This window comes from Manacus vitellinus, unplaced genomic scaffold (assembly GCF_001715985.3).
Source record: "Manacus vitellinus isolate BGI_N305 unplaced genomic scaffold, ASM171598v3 scaffold_14_pilon, whole genome shotgun sequence".
Lineage (NCBI taxonomy): Eukaryota > Metazoa > Chordata > Aves > Passeriformes > Pipridae > Manacus > Manacus vitellinus.
Window position 1 is genome coordinate 12,193,246 of NW_021939063.1, and position 18,397 is coordinate 12,211,642.

Below are 18,397 nucleotides of genomic sequence, written 5' to 3' on the forward strand. Positions count from 1 at the left end.
GCAGGCACACCAGTGCCACTCCACACTTCCCTCCATCTGTGCCCCTGGCAGCCCCCCTGCCCTCTCCGGCCCTGCCTGAGCAGGCATGTCCCAGCCAGGGGAGTTCATCTCCTGCGCCCGAGCTGGGCCATCAGCTCGGCATTGGCAGCCGCCTTGTCCTGCTGCTCTTTTTCTCTGGCCAGGTCGAGCAGGATCTCCAGTAAGTGTGTGTGGACATCAAGTGACAGGGACACCTTCCTCCCCTTTTTCCTGGGAGCAGGTCTCTTCGTGGCTGGGCTCGTTGGCCAGGGCAGTGCTTTCCTTGCTGACCCCTCTGGCAGCAGCGGGCTGGCTTTGTCTGGATGAGATCCTTCCCCAGAGCCAAAGTCGCCCCTCCTCATTTTGGGGAGAGCTGGCAGCATCTTGTTAGTGCCGGTGGTTTCCTGGCTGGTCAGGTTACCTCCATCCCCAGCTCGGGGGGCTGGTGGGAGCTGCTCCAAGTTCAGTTCCTTTCGGGCTGTTGCTGGTGCCCCGAGGAACACCAGGAAGGTGAGCAGCATCCTGCCTCGCAGCACGGCCGGGAGCGCCTGCAGGGAGCGTGTGGTTGAGCATCACCCCCCATCACACTGCCATGGCCCCACAGCCCCTCCAGCAGGACACATCCCCACCAGGGTGCCACATGTAGACCCTCCCTACTCCCCATGCCCACTGGGGGTGGTTTACCTCCCATTTGGGAACCCCTAATTTTTCCACCCTGATTTTAACCTTTTCGAACAGGGTGGGAGGTTTTGAGGAGGATGAAGGGGATGTGGGAATCAAATCAGTGGGGTGACCTTGTCCTTTCCCACAGCCCCTGGCCAGACACTGGCTGTCAGCTCCATTTCACACTCTCCTGCCCTCTGTCACCCAGGGTAGGGGACATTCCTTCTTGGGAGGCTGCCTTGGGAGTGTGGCTGCTCCCCAGTCCATTACTGCCCTTTGGCCAGGGAAAGGTGACGTGCCCGGGATTTCGGGGCTGGGCGGGCTGTGGGGCTTTCTTCCTCCCACGCCTTCCCACAGGGTTCCTGGGCTCTCTGGGGCAAAAGCCAAGCTCCCTAGGAGGGATATGAACCGCCTGGCCCAAAATACACAGCAGATTGGTGGCAGTGGGGTGACAAGGGCATGAGTTGTGCTGAGCCTCCACCCCATCCCTCACTCTGGTCCCAAGGAGGGCCCTGGGGGTTCCAGGGTGCTGTGATGGGAGGTGGGGGTCAGAACAAGTGCAGGGGTACTGCTGCACAAATTCTGCTGCATTGGTGCCTCTCCCCCAAATCAGTCACCCAGTCAGGTTTGTCCAGCTGGAAGGAGAAAAGTGAAAGGCACCCAAACTGCTGCAACTTATCTCCTGGGTGAAACCCTTTGGAAAGTCCCAGAGCAGGTAGCCAGAGGTGGTTTAACTCACCTGGAAGTGGGCAATGAAAAACATCCAAACCCTTGCAACCCGTTTCCCAGCTAAAAGCCCCTGAAAAGCACCACTGAGGGCACAGCCTCACCATTTCCAGCAGGTCCTCGTCTCCCCGATGCTCAGGCAATGCTCCTACAGTGCAGGGACCACGAGCTGGGTATTTGCCCTGCTCCCTGCCAAGCCCTTGCTCTTATCCTGTCCCAGCTCCACCTCTGACCCGCAGAGGGGGTGACGGTGACATGGGGAGGGGGGAGGAGGGAGGAATGTTATTAATACATTTTCTCTAATAGCAGATGAAATCATCCCGGGATGTGGGTGGGCGTGTGCCCCCTTGCAGCTCTGTGGGCTGCATTTAGAGGGGGTTCCAGGAACCTGGGGCATCTCAGTCATAATTGTTTCATGTCTGACTTGTGAGATGTTTCTTCTCCATTTAATTAGGCCTGTCAGCCTTCCTGCTCCTGTCAGCCTTAAGGAAGGGAGAAAACATGCATACTGGTGCTGGCCAATGGCCATGGCACTGGCTGTGAGTGCCAGCCCTCTGGGCATTGTGCCTCAGGAGGCTCCTGGATATCTCCTGGTACTGGTCTGATGCTGTGTCCTGATAGACTTCCTGGCCCTGGCCAGCTGGAGGACATACCTGGAGAAATGTCACCTCCCTGCTGTTCCAACTGTTTTGCAGCCCACCTTCACTGAGTCTAACTGTGATGCCACCAGTTTGCAGCCTACCTGTACCAGTCCAGTCTGGCCCAGCCCCTCTACCAGCTGCCTGTGGTAGGTAACAGCCTGTAGGTATTGCTGTGGGGTGAGTCCCACATGGAAGGGCTTCCCCCCAAAGCTCCCTGCTTAGGGACTGTGGGAGCATCCCAGGTCTCTCAGGCCAGGCAGGAACCTGCATGAGATGAGCTGTTGAGTGCTCAGCCCAGAGGGCTGGCCAGGGCGAGAAGCCAGGGTGCTCTGGGTTCAGACTGCTGGGGGTCTACCCACCCTCATGGCCGCAGGGTGACCAGTCCTATGCCACCCTCCCCAGCAGTGGCCCGGAGTGGAAATAATGCTAGCTCTGTTCCTCCTCCTGGGGACAGCCAGGAACTCACACCCAGCAGCCAAAATTAGCACTGATTCACAGAGCACATCATGCAGCACCACAGACTCACGTGCTGACACGTCAGCACCTGGACAGGGGTCATGGCCTGGCTTGCGTCAGCTGGGCATGTGCTGGGCACAGGGATGGGACACTGGGTTCCCTCAGGGGGGTGAGGAACCCCAGCCAGCGCTGCCAGCAATGGGCAGCAAGAAAGGGCAACCCAGCTGGGGTGGGCAGGGGGCATACCTGACTCAAGAGCCATCCCCAAACTCCACGGGCATCTCCAGCAGCGTGCCAAGAAGCATGACACCTCCCTGTGAGCACAGCTTTAATATCACATCCCCCTCACATTGGTACACATATACATTCGCTGTATACAGATATACACAGAGAGCAGCGGTATGTGTGGGGGCCACAAAGCCCCCCAGCGGCCTCTCAGGCCCTGGGGCAGTGAGGGGCACATTCCTGTCAAGCCTGGGGTTGGGGGGAGGCAGGGGCTGCGACCCCGGGAGCCGACATCGCTTTCACAAAGCCTTTGAGAGTAAGCGTGGGCAAGCAGGAACCTCTTCTAACATAGCACCATCCTCAGGGTTTCCCTGACGGGCCAGGGATGCAGGTGAGTACCCCCCCAACTACAGACTGGTGTGCTGCTGGCAGTCATGTGAACTGGGGGCAGCACATGGAGAAAGCCTCCAGTCTCCCCACAGGTCATTGCCAAACCATCGCAGCCACAAAAGGGGAACTGGGCCCCAGCTGAGGTTAAGGTGAAATTCATTCAGATGGAGCTGGTTGCAGGGAGGGGGTGGGAGATGATATGCAGGGGTGTACTGCCTGGCCCAGGGATGCAGGCAGCTCTCCCATCAGAGAGGGGAGGGGAGCCCAACCCTTCCAAGTCCTTCTGGGCTGCCAGAGAGGGGGGACAGGGATAAGAACCATCCTGTTGGTAGCAAATAATTTAAAAATCAAACTGGAACAGCCCAGGAAACCTCCGTGGGGGTTCAGAGCCTTGGTGGGAGGTGGTTTCCCATTTGATATAAATTTCACCTTAACAACAATAAAAGTGGTGTGAAATGAAAAACCCATGAGCAGCATAAAGACACGTTAGAAATAGCACCAGGTTCCTGCCAGGGGCTGGTGGGTACGTGGCCACCACCACCACGGGCAGCCCAGCCCCAGCTGGGATGGCAGCCGGGCCCCACCTCCAGGCAGCCCTGCCTGCCGGGACACTGCCCACACCTACACCTTTGGCTGCCCTCCCGTCTTGCCACCGGCAACATCACGGGCACCTGTGGAGAGAGGCAAGGTGGTGTCAGAGCCGAGGTGGGGGACCAGCATCGTGCCCCCAGCTCTGCACTGCTGAGCCCACGGCACCGGGTGGGGATGCTGCCAGGCCTGCCGGTGCCGGTGGCTGTGCCAAGCCCTGCCTACCTGCCCGTGGGCGCTGCCTGCAGTGCAGCTCACACTCCTCCTTGCTGTCGAAGCGGTTGAGGTTGCCCTGGCAGCCGCTGTAGACAAAGGGCCGGCACTCAGTGACTCTTTGGTTGTAGTACCAGTGCAGGGTGTAGTGCTGGCAGTGCCCCTCATCCAGCGGCAGGCTGCAGGGCTCAGCTGTGGGGGCAAACAGTGATGGTGAGGGCAGGCAGGAGCTGGCAGCACACTGGCTGTGCAGGCAGCCAGGCACACTTGGTAGAGGAGGGGAAACTCCAGAAGGGGAAGGCAGGGGATGGCTCCCAGCTGAGCATGGGCTGGAGGGGGCATCTCTGTGCTCTGCCCAAGTGCTGGAAGTGAGGGCAGGAGATGCCACTCTGGGCAAGCCCTCTTCTAGGGGCAGCCAGCAAAGGCTGGAGATAAGAGCTGGGAGGGAGGTGGCATGGCCACAGCACACCTTGGAAGGGTTGTGGGGGGACCCTCTGCATGCTGCTGACACTGGGGCTTCCCTGATCTCCTGGGGCCTTTGAGATCCCCTCCTGCAGCTCATGACCAGGAGCACAGGAAACCTGCCAGGGGCAGCAGATCCCACAAGCACAGCAAACCACCCATCACTGCTGGTGATGGCTTCAGCAAGGGGGACAGAGTGTGAAGTGTGAAGTCTGCATGGCGTGTACAGCACTGTGCTCCGATGGGGACGGCACAACGTACCCAGATACTAGCAAGAGGGCTGCAAATCCTAAATCCCCACAGCCAGAAGGCACAGGGACCCACTGCCAGGCAAAGGCCTGGGGCAGCCCCGGGGTCACCCCAGGTCATCCTCAGTGTCAGGGAAGCTCACCATCCATCGCAGGTTGCTCCAAGCTGTCCATCTCCGGGGCCTCATCGTAGTCCTCCTCCTCCCCATACATGCTGTCGTACTCGAGGTCATCGGTGTCGAGATTGATCTCCCTGTCCTGCCCTGGGAGACAGCACCAGGCATGAGCAGCTCTTGCCACACATGTGGAGCAGGGAAAAAGGAGGACAGGGAGATGACAGACCCTCCTCCTCTTCAGTGTGTGACAACTTGAGCACAGGGACTGTGTGAGTGCTGCCGGCGGACTCTGTGAAGGGGAAGAACATGGCACAGGCATCAGGGAAGAGGTGAGGGAGTCTGGGGCACTTTCCTCTTCCTTCCCAGGGGAAACCCACGCCTGTCAGGTGCAGGGCAGTCCAGCACTACCACAGCACTTCTGCAGCCTGACAGGATACATGGACAGGGGTTGGGGACCTGGAAACACCCTGTCCTCTCTGTGCATCACAGACCAGGGCTGCCAGAGGCTTCTGGAGGACGGACAGGCAGGAGAGGCCTGGGGAGACAGCACCCACTTGGAGCCCAGCAGGATGGGGACAGGGGAGGGCACAGGCAGGCACACACGCCCATGGGGCCAGATCTTGTAGGTCCTCTGGACTCTCCATCACCTGTTTGGCCATGCTCCCTCTCCTGGCGAACGATTCTTCCTCCTCCCTGGGCAGAGCGGAAGCTGCTCCTGGCCTGAGCCCCCCAGCCTCCTTGGAGAGAAAGGACCCACCTCATCCCAGCCCACCCCTTGCTTCCATCCCTCCAATCCCACTCCTCCAGCCCACCCTCCCCTCCAGCACTCCTGACCCCTGAGAGATCCCTGCCCCAGCTCTGACACCCAAGCATGGATGGGGTGCAGTCCTCGTGGTCCATTCACAAACGGGCAGACCCTGGCAGTGCCCAGACCCCACTGGTACCATCCCAAGCCAGCTGTCCTTGGGGATCCCTGCTGAACCATCACTCCTGCCACACACCATCCCTTCTCCCTGTGCACACTCCCACATGGATGCCGACCCTGACTGAGGGGGTCATGGAGGGCCCAAGCCACATCCAGCTCCCCAAAACTGGCGGCACACCTGGGTGCCAGAACCCTTTGGTGCCACACGTGTGGGGCAGGGGAGTAGAAAGGAAAAGCCACAACCTGAGTGCTCACGTGAATCCAGGTGCCGTGGGAAGTGGCCGCCGCAGGCTGTGGGAGAGACAGGACAGGGGTCAGGGGCAGCAGGGCCAGACCCCCAGCCCCAGGGCAGCAGAGGGGGTGCTCACCACAGTGCTGGCTCATCTCCTGCCTGACGAAGGCACGGATCTCGTCCTCCTGCCGGGCACATGGAGGGGCAAAGGTCCCACATTGCAATAGGGGATGGTGCAATTAAAGAGGAGGAAAAACCCTTTCCCCAGGCCCCAGCAGAGCCCGGAGGTGGGGGCAGCCCCTCCATCAGTGGCAGTGGGATCAATCCAGCACCCCTTCCCACCCCGGTGACCCAAGTGCCATGAGTCTATGCTGGCTCCCTCCTGGTTCCTTACCGTCAAGCCCGGCTCCCCCTTCTCCCCACGGAGCCCACGGGTGCCAGGACTGCCCTAGGGACAGTAGAAAGAAGGTGGGACACTGGCCCTGGCTGGGGCTCCACCGGGCAGGGCCAGGCACCCGCTCACCCACCTGCTCTCCTCTCTCACCGGGGATGCCAGGAACACCACGTGCACCCGGCACTGACTGTCCAGGGGGGCCTCTCTCCCCCTGCAAAGGACACATGCTCAGGATCTGGCTGGTAGTGCTAGAGTCATTCTGCTCTCCTCAGCACTATGGATGTGCTGCTTTCCCCACCCCTGCACCCCGGAGATGCCTGTGCAGGCTGGGATGGGGATGGGTCCAGCTCACATCAAAGACAAGCAAGGTCGCAAACCCCTCAGGCTCCTATCCACTGGGCAGGGGGACACAAGGGAGGACCCCAAAGCCAGTGATCTGACAGGGCAGGACAGAGCCGAGACATAACTTCAGATGCCACCAATCCCTCATCCACTCAGGGACCAGGCCCTCCCTTCCTAACAGCCCCAGAGAGGGACCAGCCACCCATGGTGAGGACTCACCTTCTGGCCCTGCATGCCCTCAGGACCTCGTGGGCCAATGTTCCCTGGGGGGCCAGGGGGGCCAGGAGCACCATCATTACCCCGGGGACCGGGGCCACCAATAATGCCAGGGGCGCCCTGCAGGAGAGCAAAGGGTGAGACCAGGGGTGTCAGAGACCCTGACCCCAGAGTAGGCACCATGGGCATCCTCTGACCCCACAGCTGGGCATCCCTGAAGCACCGGCACTGGTGCCTTCTTGTAAAGAGCGGGGAGAGTTTTTGTCACTCATAGTTCAGTGATATAATTTAGAGCAGCGCCAAATGACTCTTCTGGAAGCATGAGGCTCTGATGTGCTTCTGACCAAGGCCATATCCTGGTACAAGCAATGAAGTGCAATGCATCCCATCTCTTTCCAGCTCACTCACCCGGTCTCCTTTCTCCCCCTGATCTCCTTTAGCACCCTGCTGCCCGTCAAATCCCCGGTCACCCTGCAAACAGGAAGGGACAGGCAGCAGGGGACAGGCAGTGGGGGGGAGGCTGAAGTGCCAGCACAGCTTTTCCCAGCACTGCTCTGACCTACCTTGGGTCCCATGAGCCCTTCCTTCCCGGGGATGCCCGGTGGTCCCGACAGACCCAGCTCTCCCTGGGGGACAGAGCAGATATCCGGCAGCCATTGGCCATGTGCTCCCGTCCCACCCTGGTGTCAGTGTGGTACTTACCGGCTCACCTTTCCTCCCTGACAGCCCTGAGCGCCCCGGGATCCCCGGATCCCCCTACAGCAGGCAGGAGAGAGGCAGGACAGTCAGTCCTGCACCCCTCGATGCTCACCCCAGAGCCACAGGCTGAGGAGGGGACCTCATGACCCTGTTGCAAGGTCAAGGTCCAGCCTCAGCCATCTCCCTGCTCCCACTGGCTGGCAGAGGGGATCCAAAGGGCCACAGCCTCCAGGTAACATCCAGGCTCCTGCAGCACCCTGCAGGCACCCACTCACCTTCTCACCCTTCTCCCCATTGAGGCCACAGGCACCTTTCATGCCCCGTTCGCCCTGTGAGGATGAGGAGGAGCTATGCCACACTGGCACTGGTCCTGGCCAGGAGAGCACCAGCAGCCAGAGAGGACAACCCACCTTGAGGCCACGCATGCCCACGGGTCCCATGTCCCCCTTCTCTCCCCGAGCTCCAGGGATCCCATCACGGCCAGGCTGACCCTGTGGGAGAGCACACAGCATGACAGGGGTCCGCTCCTGTCCCACAGCAGGGTGGCAGCAGCACCAAGATGCAGCTCCTTACCGGCTCACCGGGCTCTCCCAAGGCTCCAACCTCTCCCTGGGGAAGGCAAAGGCATCGGTCAGGGCAGGCAAAGGGGATGGTGCCACCAGCAGTGGGGTATGCTCAGCTCCTTACCTTCTGCCCACCAGGGCCGTGTGCCCCAGGAAAGCCCGTGGAGCCCTTCTCGCCTTGCTCACCCCTTATCCCCTGCAAGAAAACCCCCAGATCAACACAGGACAGAAGGAAAAGCTCCAGCCACTGTGTGGCCACAGTACAGCTGTGGTCACCCCTGAGGCTGGATCCAGCAGCTCCCCTTGCACCATATCAGGGTGCCCAGAAGCATCAGCCCATGGGGCACAGGGATGCCATCATGCCCTTCTCCTTCTGTTCAACATCCTGTCAACAGCCCTCCATGGTCCCCAACCCAGCCACCCCCAGCCCTGTACCTTCTCTCCAGGCATGCCTTGCTCCCCCTTGTCCCCCTTGTCCCCTTCTGTGCCCTTCAGGCCTCGGTCTCCCTGCAAAGGGGGAAACACAGGGAGGGGTCAGGGGATGGGGAGAAGCTCAGACACACATGAGGGTGGGGGGACAGATTCCCTGTGGGCAGGGACAAGGGAGTCCATAGCCAGGCTGAAGGAAAAGAGAAAACGTGCTCTGCAAGGGAGGGTCCTTCAGCAGGAAGAAGTTCCTTCAGCATCTCCCAGAGGGACAGTGAGGATGGGAAGAGGGAGGTTAGGGACAGCTCTTACCGGCTCCCCTTTGCTGCCCCGTGCTCCAGGCGGCCCCTCCACCACCACAGTATCGCCCTGTACACCCAAAGGAGAGAGAGGTGGGGATGAGCAGCAGGGTCAGGGCTGCTGTCTGCTCTTCCACTGCCCCCCCCACTTCAGGGACTCACCTTGTCTCCTTTAGGTCCTGGGGCCCCAAGGTCCCCCTGTGAGGAAGGTGAGATGCTGCAAGCATGCACAGCGGGGAACAGGTAGCACCTCCCTGGAGGTCCCAATCCCTGGAGGTGCATCATTTGCCCCCCACAGTTCCCCAGCCCACAGATTCCCTTACCTTGTCCCCACGCTCCCCTCGGTTCCCAGGCAAGCCCTGTGGGAGAGAAGAGAGGGTTGGTTAGGGAGGGGCCTGGATTGGGGTGCAGATGGGGAAGGGAGGTACTTACCACTGGCCCACGATCCCCTTCTGGCCCTGGACGCCCATCTTCACCCTGCGGGAAGGAAAGGATGTGAGAAGGGGGCTTGGAATGGGGGCACTCCAGCATCATCTCACCCCAGGAACAGGTGCAGATCTGGCTCAGAGTCCCCTCAGGGCTGATAATGTGGGATTTCCTGTCCCTGCCTGTGGGCACACGGGGGGCTCTGGCAGTACCTACCCGTGGCCCTGGGTCTCCACGCTCGCCTCTGGCTCCTGGCAGCCCAGCCCCTGGAGCGCCCTGCCGGGGGAAGGCAACACTCATACCTGTCCTCCCAGCCCTGTCATGTACCCCCCACGCCAGGGGACACCCCACAGTCCCCAGCATCTCCCCGGGTGCCTGGCACTTCTTCAGGCTCCCATGTGCCACCATTCAGAGTGAGCTCAGCACTCTCAAGGGGAAGGTGGCTGCAGGGACACCCCACAAGAAGAGCAGCATCACACTCCTCATGCTATAGGGTTGGCCCCATCCTACCTTGTCACCCTTCAGGCCAGGGGCCCCTTGTATGCCCTAAAAGAAAGGAGAAGGGTGAGCAAGCCACAGGAGGAAGACACTGCCAGGCGCACTGTGAAGCATTCCTCAGACTCCCACAGTGGTTCTCACCCAGTACCAGAGACCCTGGCAAACCCCAGGCTCAAGGGCCAGGGAAGTGCAGGGTGGGTCCCTGCTCCCCTGTCTGAGCCAGCAGAGGAGCCAGGGCAGAGCCTACAGCCCCAGGACTGCTGTGGCACCATACTCACAGCAGGCCCTGGGGGCCCCACAGGTCCTGGTGGTCCAGCAGTGCCATCTCTGCCTGGAAAGCCGATCAAACCCTGGCAGGGAAAAAACAGTGAGTGGGCAGGGACTGTGGCTAGGAGGCAGTGGGGCTTGCAGGGGCCTTGCTGACACTGCCCAAGGATCCAGTGTCACCAGGACCAGGTTGTGGTTGCAGTCTTTACCCTCTCTCCTGGGGGACCCGGAGGGCCAGGCTGCCCATTGTCCCCTCTCAGGCCTGGCTGTCCTGGCGTCCCAGCAATGCCTGCTAAGCCTGGGGGTCCTGGTAATCCTGGCAAGCCAGTGTCCCCCTGAATAAGGGAAGAAAGAGATGGGGCCCATGAAAGCAGCCCCTCAGGACTGTGCTTTTCCCTTGGCCAGCCAAGCTAGGGCATCACCTGGGCATTGGGGATGTGATGAGAGCCAGGGTGACATGGGGACAGGAATTACCTTCAAACCTGGAGGCCCATCCTGTCCTGGCGGTCCCCGTGCACCGACACCTGGTGATCCCTGTGTGGTGGCAGAGAGCATGTGGCACATCCCCTGGCTGGTGGGCACAGGGGTGCCAGGAGCACTGTGACATCCAGAGCATCCCTCCAGGGCTGAGGAGCCCCTCTGGGAGCAGGGAACATGTACCTTCTCCCCTTTGGCTCCGGAAGACCCCTTGGCTCCCTGTGAAGACATCAAGCCCCCAAGAAGGGCTGGGCAGTAGGTGACAAGGGCACAGATCCCACACCCCGACGGCAGCCCCTGCCCCCAGCATCCACATGCCTCCTACTCACATCTTCCCCAGGATCTCCTGGCTCCCCGAATCTTCCTGGCTCCCCCTGGCAGGAGAAAACAAGGAAAAAGTAGACGTATGGGACAGTGGATTGGGGGAACAGCTGCAGCTGGATCCCCACACTATGACCAAGCAGCGAGGAAGCCCAGGGCCCCCAGAGCCCCCTCCTCACCATCCTCCAGGGTAGCACCCACCTTCTCGCCCTTGGGGCCTGGCAAGCCTCTGTCACCCTTGGAGCCCTGTGTGGGGAGAGCAGTGTTAGGGGAGGGGGCAGCCACAGGGCTGGTTTGTCCCACAAAAGGTAGGGGTGGTGGGAGGGGGAATGACGTTAATGAGGGGTACAAAGTTAATGCGGGGGGAAGAGTTAACGGGGAGAGATTAGGTTAGTGTGGGTGATGAGGTTTATGGGGCCAACTCACAGGCTCTCCCAGCACACCCTCCAGCAGCACTGGCTCTCCCTGCAGGGACACACAAGTGATCAGACATGCCTACAATGGATGCCAGCACCCTGCAGCCCCTGCCCGCCCCAGCCTTGGGGGCTTTGGCAGCTCCCAGGGGTGGGGGTTCCCCCACCTCCCACCCTGGCTCCTCACCTTCTCGCCTTTGGGGCCGGGGGGCCGAGGGGCGCCAGCGATGGCCTGGCACAGGAGGAGAGCAGGGGGACAGAGTGAGTAGGGCTGCATGGGATGCTCCCCCTCATCCCGGCCAGGAACACCAGGCAAGGCAGCTCTGAACTCACCTGCCCTGGAGCTCCGGCATCCCCTGGCTCTCCCTTGGGACCAGCAGGGCCCGAAGGTCCTGGCATGCCCTGGCACAAGCAGCACAGCCCTCAGCCTCAGCCACAGACACCCCAGGCTGAGCCTCATGGGGCTCCCGCTGGGATGGGACAGGGTGAGTAGCAACGTACCATCTTCCCAGGCATCCCTGCCTCGCCGTCCTTCCCTGGCACGCCATCCCTGCCTGGCACACCAGGCTTCCCACTCTCCCCCTGCAGACAGTAAGAGTGGGGTTGGGTCATGGGAGTCCAGGCAGCCCTGAGCACCCACAGTGAAGGCAACCAGGCAGGAGGGACACAACACACTCACCACTTGTCCCGGTTGTCCAGGGACACCTGGTGGGCCCTGCAATGGAGACACGAGCAGAAATCAAGCAGCATCCCAGGCACCAGGAATGGCCAAGGGGCAGGTTTGGGGGGATTGCAAGTACCTACCCCTGGGCCAGGGGGGCCAGGGGGCCCTGGCAGCCCCATGCTGCCCTGGGGACCTGGCAAGCCCTGCAATGGAAACAGCCTCATCAGAGAGGGGACAGCACAGCCAGGACCTTGGCTGCCCATGTGGGAAGATGTGTTGTGGTGGGACTGGCTGATTCTGGGGAGGTTGGATGGCTTTGGAGGGGCCATGTGGGTGCTAGTAGGGATGGTGTGAGTACTCACACGGATGCCGGAGCCGGGTTCCCCTGGATCACCCTGAAAAGAAGGCACTTGCATCAACCCAAAATCGTTCCAACCCACCGGCTGCCACGGTCATAGCCATGTCTCCACACCTGGATCCAGGCCAAAATGTCCCTCCCTCCAGCCCAAAACTTCCCAAAATTTGGCCCTCCCTCCAGCCCTCAAATCTGGCAAGGCACCATTTCCCTCTGCCAGGTTGGAGATGGCAATACCAATGCAGATGCCAATGCCATACCTTGGTCCCAGCTGGGCCCTGGGTCCCTGGTGGGCCAGTGCTGCCCTGCAGAGAACAAGGAGACATTATTGAGGTGGTGCTTGTTGCTGGCCCAGGACAGGGAGAGGGCAGCAGGGCTGCTTGGTCCCAGCACTGCCACCCCACCCCTGCTCCCTGAGGGAACACCCGGCCTGGCTGATGTCTCCCTTGCATGTGGTACAGGGTGGCACCTTACCGGAGGTCCTGGGGGTCCTGGGTCTCCCTGGTTGCCCTGAAGGGAGAAAGAGATGGGGTCACTACAGGGAGGGGTTTCCACCAGTGAGGAGGGGTTTCCATGGGTGAGGAGAACCAGACAGTGCCAGTGGCTCTGTCTTACACCAAGTAAGACAAGCCTAGATGGCTCCTGCTAAGATGCAGGGGGCCAAACACCCACCCCCACAGCAGCATGACCCCACAGCTTCACCAAGAACTCATGGCTAGGAGCCCCCAGGTGTGTGCTGAGATGGGGGAGGCACAGGGACACAGGGGACACACAGACACCTACCGGGCGTCCCAGCACGCCAGGGAAGCCTGGCAAACCCTGCAAAGAACCACATCAGTCAGTGGGCAAGCAGGAACACCCCACTCCCACACAGCCCTGCCTCCCTCCCAGGGATGCCCCCCATTCCTGGCATGTGGTACCCAGCCAGGGTGCTTATGGGGGGTAGGTGTGGGGGGAGGCCCCCTAAAGGCCTGCAGGGCCTGCATGGGGTGGGGGGAAAGGAGATGAAAGAGGCAGGAACACTCCCACTGGTGTTGGTGGAGGCTGGTGTGGGACCACAAGACCTTTCCCCACTCCCAGCCTGCATCCCTCCACCATGCCCCCACTCACCGGCTTCCCCTCGGGGCCAGCCAGCCCTCTCTCACCAGGAAGACCCTGGAGCAAGAGATGGAGACAAGGTCAGTGCCAGGCAGGGGGCTGAGGTCAGTGCTAGGCAGGGGAACAGTGCAGTACTCACTGGGGCACCATCCCTGCCCTTCTCACCAGGCTCCCCTCGGTCACCCCGCAAGCCACCTTCACCCTGCAGTTGGGACAGGCAGAGTCACAGGACAGGCAGGGACCTTCCCATGATGTTTCAGGACCTGCTGACACCCAAAGAGGGGTGCCCCCAGCAGTGCCCCCATGCAGGGCTTTGCTCCATGAGGCTGCTACTTTGGCAATGGGACAGTTATGACCTCAGACCTTATCTCCTTTGGGTCCCCGCTCGCCCTCGACTCCAGGCTCACCCTGTGTTAGGAAGACAGATGCCATCAGCCCCTGCTGTCCCTCTACCCTGCCATCATCCCCAGCCCTAGCTGATCATGTTGCCCTGGCTCAATTGCCTTGGCTGCCCCCCTCCTCCCTGCCCAGCCACACACCTTCGCTCCCTTGGGTCCAACGGGGCCACGCTCGCCAGGAAAGCCCATCAGGCTGCCCTCCACCACATCTGCCTGTGGGCAGGGAATAGTCAGGGCCAGCATCCAGGGGACCCCAGGAAAGGGGCACAGCCCTCCCCAAGACCCTGTGCCAAGGGACTGGACATGACTATCCATCCCCAGAGGTGCAGGTTGGCATCCTGAGGATGGTCACCAGCAACAGCCATCACCTACCTTGGGTCCTGGGGGTCCTTGGGGTCCAGGCAAGCCATCCCTGCCCTGGGAGGGTAGATAAATAGCTTGAGCACCAAAGAGGACAACAGGGTATGGGGTAGCAGAGCCATCTTGGTATGGCCACTCCTGGCCTCCACAGGGCATCTGCCAGCCCGTTTGAGAGCCCTGTGTCCCTTCGAGAGGGACAAAACACAAGGGGAGATGGAGTGGACCATCTCCCTCTCCCAGCTCACCTGCTCACCTCGGTCGCCCTTCTCGCCCCGGTCGCCCTGCGAACACAACGTGATGGCTGTCACAGCACTGTCCCCAGCCCCTGGACCAGGTGCCCCAGCCTCCCCCTCACACTTCCACACACACTCACCTTCTCACCGGGCCGCCCGGGTTCCCCCAGCTCCCCAGCCCGGCCTGGCACCCCGGGAATGCCTGGCTTGCCAGGCTCCCCAGCCTGCCCGGGCAGGCCCTCAGGACCCCGTTCACCCACGGCCCGGCCCATGGGGCCTTGGGGGCCAGGGGTGCCTGGGTCCCCTTTGTCACCTTTGGGTCCTCGTTCACCAGGGAAGCCTAAGGAGCCCTGCAAAACATAAGCTGTGCTGCAAAGCAAGCCCTGCAGTTGTCAGTCCCCCCGAGCCCCACAGGGCTGAGCTGGCTGCACACCCCTCCCAGCCAGAACAGGTACCACAAGTGGGGCAGCATGTTGGGGCTTGGCATCGAGCCTGGCTCCGCTCACCTCTCGGCCTGGGGGCCCCCTCTCTCCTGGATCCCCCCGACTGCCCTTCTGGCCCCGCAGTCGCTCCGACACGGGCAGAAGTGAATCCGAGCTCCCATCATAGGCACCCGTGAGCTCCTTCAGGGATGAAATCTGGGAGGGAGGAAAGACACGCCAGTCAGGACATCAGTGCAACCCAGTTGTGGCAGCACCCCACAGCCCCGCTAAGCTGCCCTGGATTGCTCAGATCTCCCACCACCTCCCATGTCCCCCTCCTGCTGCCATGTGGCAGGAACAAACCCCAGCCCAACAGCCAGGAAATACATACCTTGATGCCAAGCGCTTCCAGGCTACGTTCGACATTCTGCAATAAGGATGTTAAAAACCAAGTGGGTGTTAGCCTGTTCCCACTGTCAGGGCTGTGGACAGTCCTCTGTCCCCCAGAGCTGATGTCCCAGTCCAGCAGTAAGGACAGGGACTCACCACTGCAGTCCCAGGGTCTCCACGTACTCCAGGGCTGCCAGGTCGCCCCTAGGTTTGCAGAGAAAGAGGGAATGAAAAGACGTGCAGAGGTGCAGTAGGTGAGGTGAGCAGTGCTGGTGCTGACCTCAGAAGGTTTCAGAGTTAACACTTTTGGTGCTGCCTGAACAGGGGCTGTGGTTGCCACTACCCTGGGGTGCTGGTAGCTTGTAAGGCTCAGTGCTGGGTACTCACCGGCTCTCCTTGCAGCCCAGGCTCCCCTGGGTCCCCCTGAAACACAGCAAAGGGGTCAAGGGGGGCAGAGTCAGGCTGCCTGGCACCGACTGCAGCACCAGGGTCCAGCCCTGTCATCTTGGGAGCCTGCCAAGGACTTGTTCCCTCTGGCACAGGGTTCCCCAGACCTTTGCCTTGAGGGGCTCTGGGGCAGGAGCACACTTACCTTTGGTCCAGCCACCCCACGGAGCCCTGGGGAGCCCTGGAAGACACAGAGGGGACACAATGGTATGCAGAACCCATGGACACAGGGCAGTGCCCTGAAGGAGCCATGGACAGGGGTCCTGCCTGACTCCGGGGTCTGGTGCTGGGTGGCACTGTGGGCTCGAGAATTACGCACCTGGCCTGGGGGGCCGACCTGCCCTGGGACACCGGGAAGGCCAGGGGGGCCGAGAGGGCCTGGCACACCTCTGTCCCCCGGCTCGCCCTTGGCACCGCTGCGGCCCTGATGAGAGAGCTGTGTCACCCCCAGGACCTGGGACCCAGGGATATGTACTCAGCAGCTCCCATCAGCACACTCCTCTCCAGGGAGTACTCACCTCTCTGCCAGGTGGTCCTGTATCACCTTTGTCTCCCTAACCAGGAGAGAAAGGAGTTAGAGGGGTGCTGCCCCATTCACATGCCCCAAAATTATTCTCCTGGGCCAGGCAGGGAGGAGTCACTAGACTTGTGGGGATCACAGGGGGACCGTGCAGGGACCACACAGGGACCACCCATGGCTCATCTCCTTACCTTTCTCCCATCCTCTCCTGGCGTTCCATCTTCTCCCTGGGGACAAAGGCTGCCAGTCAGAGCCCAACTTGACCATCTCAGCATGGGCACCACACAGGACAGGGGGTTGGCTCAGAGCTTTGCCACATCCTCCCCTCGCCTTTAGGTTGTACTGGGATCACTGTCCCTCAGCACCCCTGGGAGAGCTCCAAAACCCAGCCCTGGTCCCCCTACTCACGTTCTTGCCATTGAGGCCGGGTTTGCCATCCTCACCAGGTTTGCCCTGGGAGGAAGAAAAGGCAGTGAGAAAGGCCCCCTATCTCCCCACCAGCCAGGGGCCCCTGGGCCTCACTGCAGCCCCAGGGTGCAGGGAATGGGGAGCTGGGCACAGGGCAAGCCTTGGAAGATGGACCCAGCTGGGATTCAGCAGAGGGCATGGGGCAGAATGTATCCCCAGGGTGTAGGGTGGCTGGTACTTACAGGGATGCCAGGTGGTCCCAGTGGGCCCACGGGGCCAGGCTGTCCCTGCTCCCCACGCAGCCCAGGTAGCCCCTGCAGGGAAAGGAGATGGAGGGAGCACAGGGCAACAGGGTATCCATCTGCCCCAGTCAGCTCCGGGAGGAGGGAGTGTGACTGGGACAGTGGCACGCTGCTGGGTCCTGCTGCACTGCCCCAGACCAAGAAGAATGGAACAGGACATCAGTCCCTTGCAAGTACAATGGCAAGTAAGCAGGAGCACAACCAAAACCTGCCCTCTCCGGAGGTACTTACATCTCGGCCAGGGTCCCCCTGCTTCCCCGGGTCCCCCTGCAGACAAGGAGAAGGTGAGAGCAGGGACACCCCTATCCTGCCAAAGGCCCCCCCAGGAACATCCCCAGCCTGGAGCAGAGGGTGTCCAGGGGAACAGCTCCTCCTGCACCATTGTCCCTCTATCCCACAGCTCCCACCTGCAGTGCCCAGGGACAGCCATGTCCCCCACCCCGGACCATGCTCACCCGCAGCCCGGCAGGGCCCGGTGGCCCAGGCTTGCCTTCCAGCCCATTGCGGCCATCCAGACCTGGTGGGCCACGGTCTCCCTGTAAGAGAGTAGGGCAGGAGTGTTGGAGCTGTGAGATGCGATGGGGGTGTCATGGGGCAGCCCCCAGCCCCCAGTCCCCTCACCTTCTCTCCTGGAAGGCCTCGGTCCCCAGGGTCACCCTGTGGGGTGGGAAGAGCAGTGAGCATCATCTCCCACAAACAGTAGATGAACAGGGCACAGGTCCCCTACCCAGATCCCTGTGGGAATGGGGACACTCACCCGTGCGCCAGGGGAGCCACGGGGGCCCTCCACACCCTGCAAGAGAGAGACACGCTCAGCACTGGGCAAGGGGGGAATAGGAAGGGATCCTGGGTGCTCACCAGTCACCCTCTGCACACCAGGATCCCCAGCTCTCCTGCAGAACATCATCGCCTGCCGTGCTGTCCCACCACTTCCCACACCAGGGACCCAGCACCTACCCTCTCTCCAGGCAGGCCAGGGGAGCCGGAATCGCCGCGGGCGCCCTTCGCGCCATCCTCACCAGGGTCCCCAGGGTCCCCCTGCCAGGGAAGGGCACGGTGGTCAGAGGGTACTGCCCTGTGCCGAGCCCGTGCCTGAGCACATGCTGAGCACCTCTGTGGTTTAAGGGTGAGATGATAGCAAGGGTCTCAAAATAAGAGATTGAAAAAGAAGTGGCTGGACTCAACCCCCCCTCTGAGGGGCCAGAGAGCAGTCACAGAAGAAATGCACTGGGTAGCACTGCTGAGCCAGGAGCCAGCTTGGCCATGGCTTGGGACCATGATGCCACCCAGCACAGAGCACAGCCCGAGGCCAAAACTGCCCTGACCTAAGCTGGGCCATAAATGCAGAATGCCAAGAGTGTGGGGTGCTGCCACAGGACCCCCGTGGGGCTGGGGAGCCAGGAGAATGCTGGCTCCTTTGGGGACCTCAGCCCTACAGGGACCTTGCAAAATGGCACCCTCCTTTCAGCACTGCGCAGGAGCATCAGTCCACATGTCCCCCAGATCCCACATGTCCCCCAGATCCCACATGCCTCCCAGATCCCACATGCCCCCCA

General features: G+C 61.5%; 2 protein-coding genes across 2 annotated transcripts in view; both read right to left on the reverse strand.

The window, feature by feature from the left end:
* Positions 1-104: 104 nt before the first annotated feature.
* UCN3 (urocortin 3) lies at positions 105-2,607 on the reverse strand. The gene is made up of 2 exons (XM_008925331.2): positions 2,575-2,607; positions 105-566 (listed from the first exon to the last, which is right to left on the reverse strand). Exons 1-2 carry the CDS (start codon positions 2,605-2,607, stop codon positions 105-107), a joined length of 495 nt encoding a protein of 164 aa, XP_008923579.2.
* Positions 2,608-3,310: 703 nt separating this feature from the next.
* Positions 3,311-18,397, reverse strand: part of COL7A1 (collagen type VII alpha 1 chain) — a 28,936-nt gene continuing 13,849 nt past the window's right edge. The window contains exons 47-106 of the mRNA XM_029958340.1: positions 17,799-17,879; positions 17,599-17,634; positions 17,463-17,498; positions 17,297-17,377; positions 17,073-17,108; positions 16,782-16,853; positions 16,540-16,584; positions 16,323-16,358; positions 16,130-16,165; positions 15,931-16,035; positions 15,757-15,792; positions 15,552-15,587; positions 15,321-15,368; positions 15,166-15,201; positions 14,859-14,990; positions 14,493-14,702; positions 14,365-14,400; positions 14,128-14,176; positions 13,901-13,968; positions 13,725-13,769; positions 13,501-13,563; positions 13,374-13,418; positions 13,047-13,082; positions 12,738-12,773; positions 12,524-12,568; positions 12,049-12,111; positions 11,924-11,959; positions 11,746-11,826; positions 11,432-11,476; positions 11,258-11,296; positions 11,033-11,077; positions 10,840-10,884; positions 10,694-10,729; positions 10,508-10,567; positions 10,243-10,368; positions 10,045-10,116; positions 9,779-9,814; positions 9,485-9,544; positions 9,275-9,319; positions 9,166-9,201; positions 9,005-9,040; positions 8,856-8,912; positions 8,553-8,624; positions 8,242-8,313; positions 8,128-8,163; positions 7,965-8,045; positions 7,830-7,883; positions 7,558-7,611; positions 7,419-7,481; positions 7,264-7,326; positions 6,859-6,975; positions 6,431-6,508; positions 6,298-6,351; positions 6,040-6,088; positions 5,915-5,962; positions 5,394-5,483; positions 4,973-5,035; positions 4,774-4,893; positions 3,933-4,112; positions 3,311-3,790 (exon numbers count right to left, since the gene is read on the reverse strand). Coding sequence (XP_029814200.1) covers positions 3,741-3,790; positions 3,933-4,112; positions 4,774-4,893; positions 4,973-5,035; positions 5,394-5,483; positions 5,915-5,962; positions 6,040-6,088; positions 6,298-6,351; positions 6,431-6,508; positions 6,859-6,975; positions 7,264-7,326; positions 7,419-7,481; positions 7,558-7,611; positions 7,830-7,883; positions 7,965-8,045; positions 8,128-8,163; positions 8,242-8,313; positions 8,553-8,624; positions 8,856-8,912; positions 9,005-9,040; positions 9,166-9,201; positions 9,275-9,319; positions 9,485-9,544; positions 9,779-9,814; positions 10,045-10,116; positions 10,243-10,368; positions 10,508-10,567; positions 10,694-10,729; positions 10,840-10,884; positions 11,033-11,077; positions 11,258-11,296; positions 11,432-11,476; positions 11,746-11,826; positions 11,924-11,959; positions 12,049-12,111; positions 12,524-12,568; positions 12,738-12,773; positions 13,047-13,082; positions 13,374-13,418; positions 13,501-13,563; positions 13,725-13,769; positions 13,901-13,968; positions 14,128-14,176; positions 14,365-14,400; positions 14,493-14,702; positions 14,859-14,990; positions 15,166-15,201; positions 15,321-15,368; positions 15,552-15,587; positions 15,757-15,792; positions 15,931-16,035; positions 16,130-16,165; positions 16,323-16,358; positions 16,540-16,584; positions 16,782-16,853; positions 17,073-17,108; positions 17,297-17,377; positions 17,463-17,498; positions 17,599-17,634; positions 17,799-17,879 — 3,747 coding nt within the window. The 3' untranslated portion in view covers positions 3,311-3,740. The remainder of the gene's footprint in view (positions 3,791-3,932; positions 4,113-4,773; positions 4,894-4,972; positions 5,036-5,393; positions 5,484-5,914; positions 5,963-6,039; positions 6,089-6,297; positions 6,352-6,430; positions 6,509-6,858; positions 6,976-7,263; positions 7,327-7,418; positions 7,482-7,557; positions 7,612-7,829; positions 7,884-7,964; positions 8,046-8,127; positions 8,164-8,241; positions 8,314-8,552; positions 8,625-8,855; positions 8,913-9,004; positions 9,041-9,165; positions 9,202-9,274; positions 9,320-9,484; positions 9,545-9,778; positions 9,815-10,044; positions 10,117-10,242; positions 10,369-10,507; positions 10,568-10,693; positions 10,730-10,839; positions 10,885-11,032; positions 11,078-11,257; positions 11,297-11,431; positions 11,477-11,745; positions 11,827-11,923; positions 11,960-12,048; positions 12,112-12,523; positions 12,569-12,737; positions 12,774-13,046; positions 13,083-13,373; positions 13,419-13,500; positions 13,564-13,724; positions 13,770-13,900; positions 13,969-14,127; positions 14,177-14,364; positions 14,401-14,492; positions 14,703-14,858; positions 14,991-15,165; positions 15,202-15,320; positions 15,369-15,551; positions 15,588-15,756; positions 15,793-15,930; positions 16,036-16,129; positions 16,166-16,322; positions 16,359-16,539; positions 16,585-16,781; positions 16,854-17,072; positions 17,109-17,296; positions 17,378-17,462; positions 17,499-17,598; positions 17,635-17,798; positions 17,880-18,397) is intronic.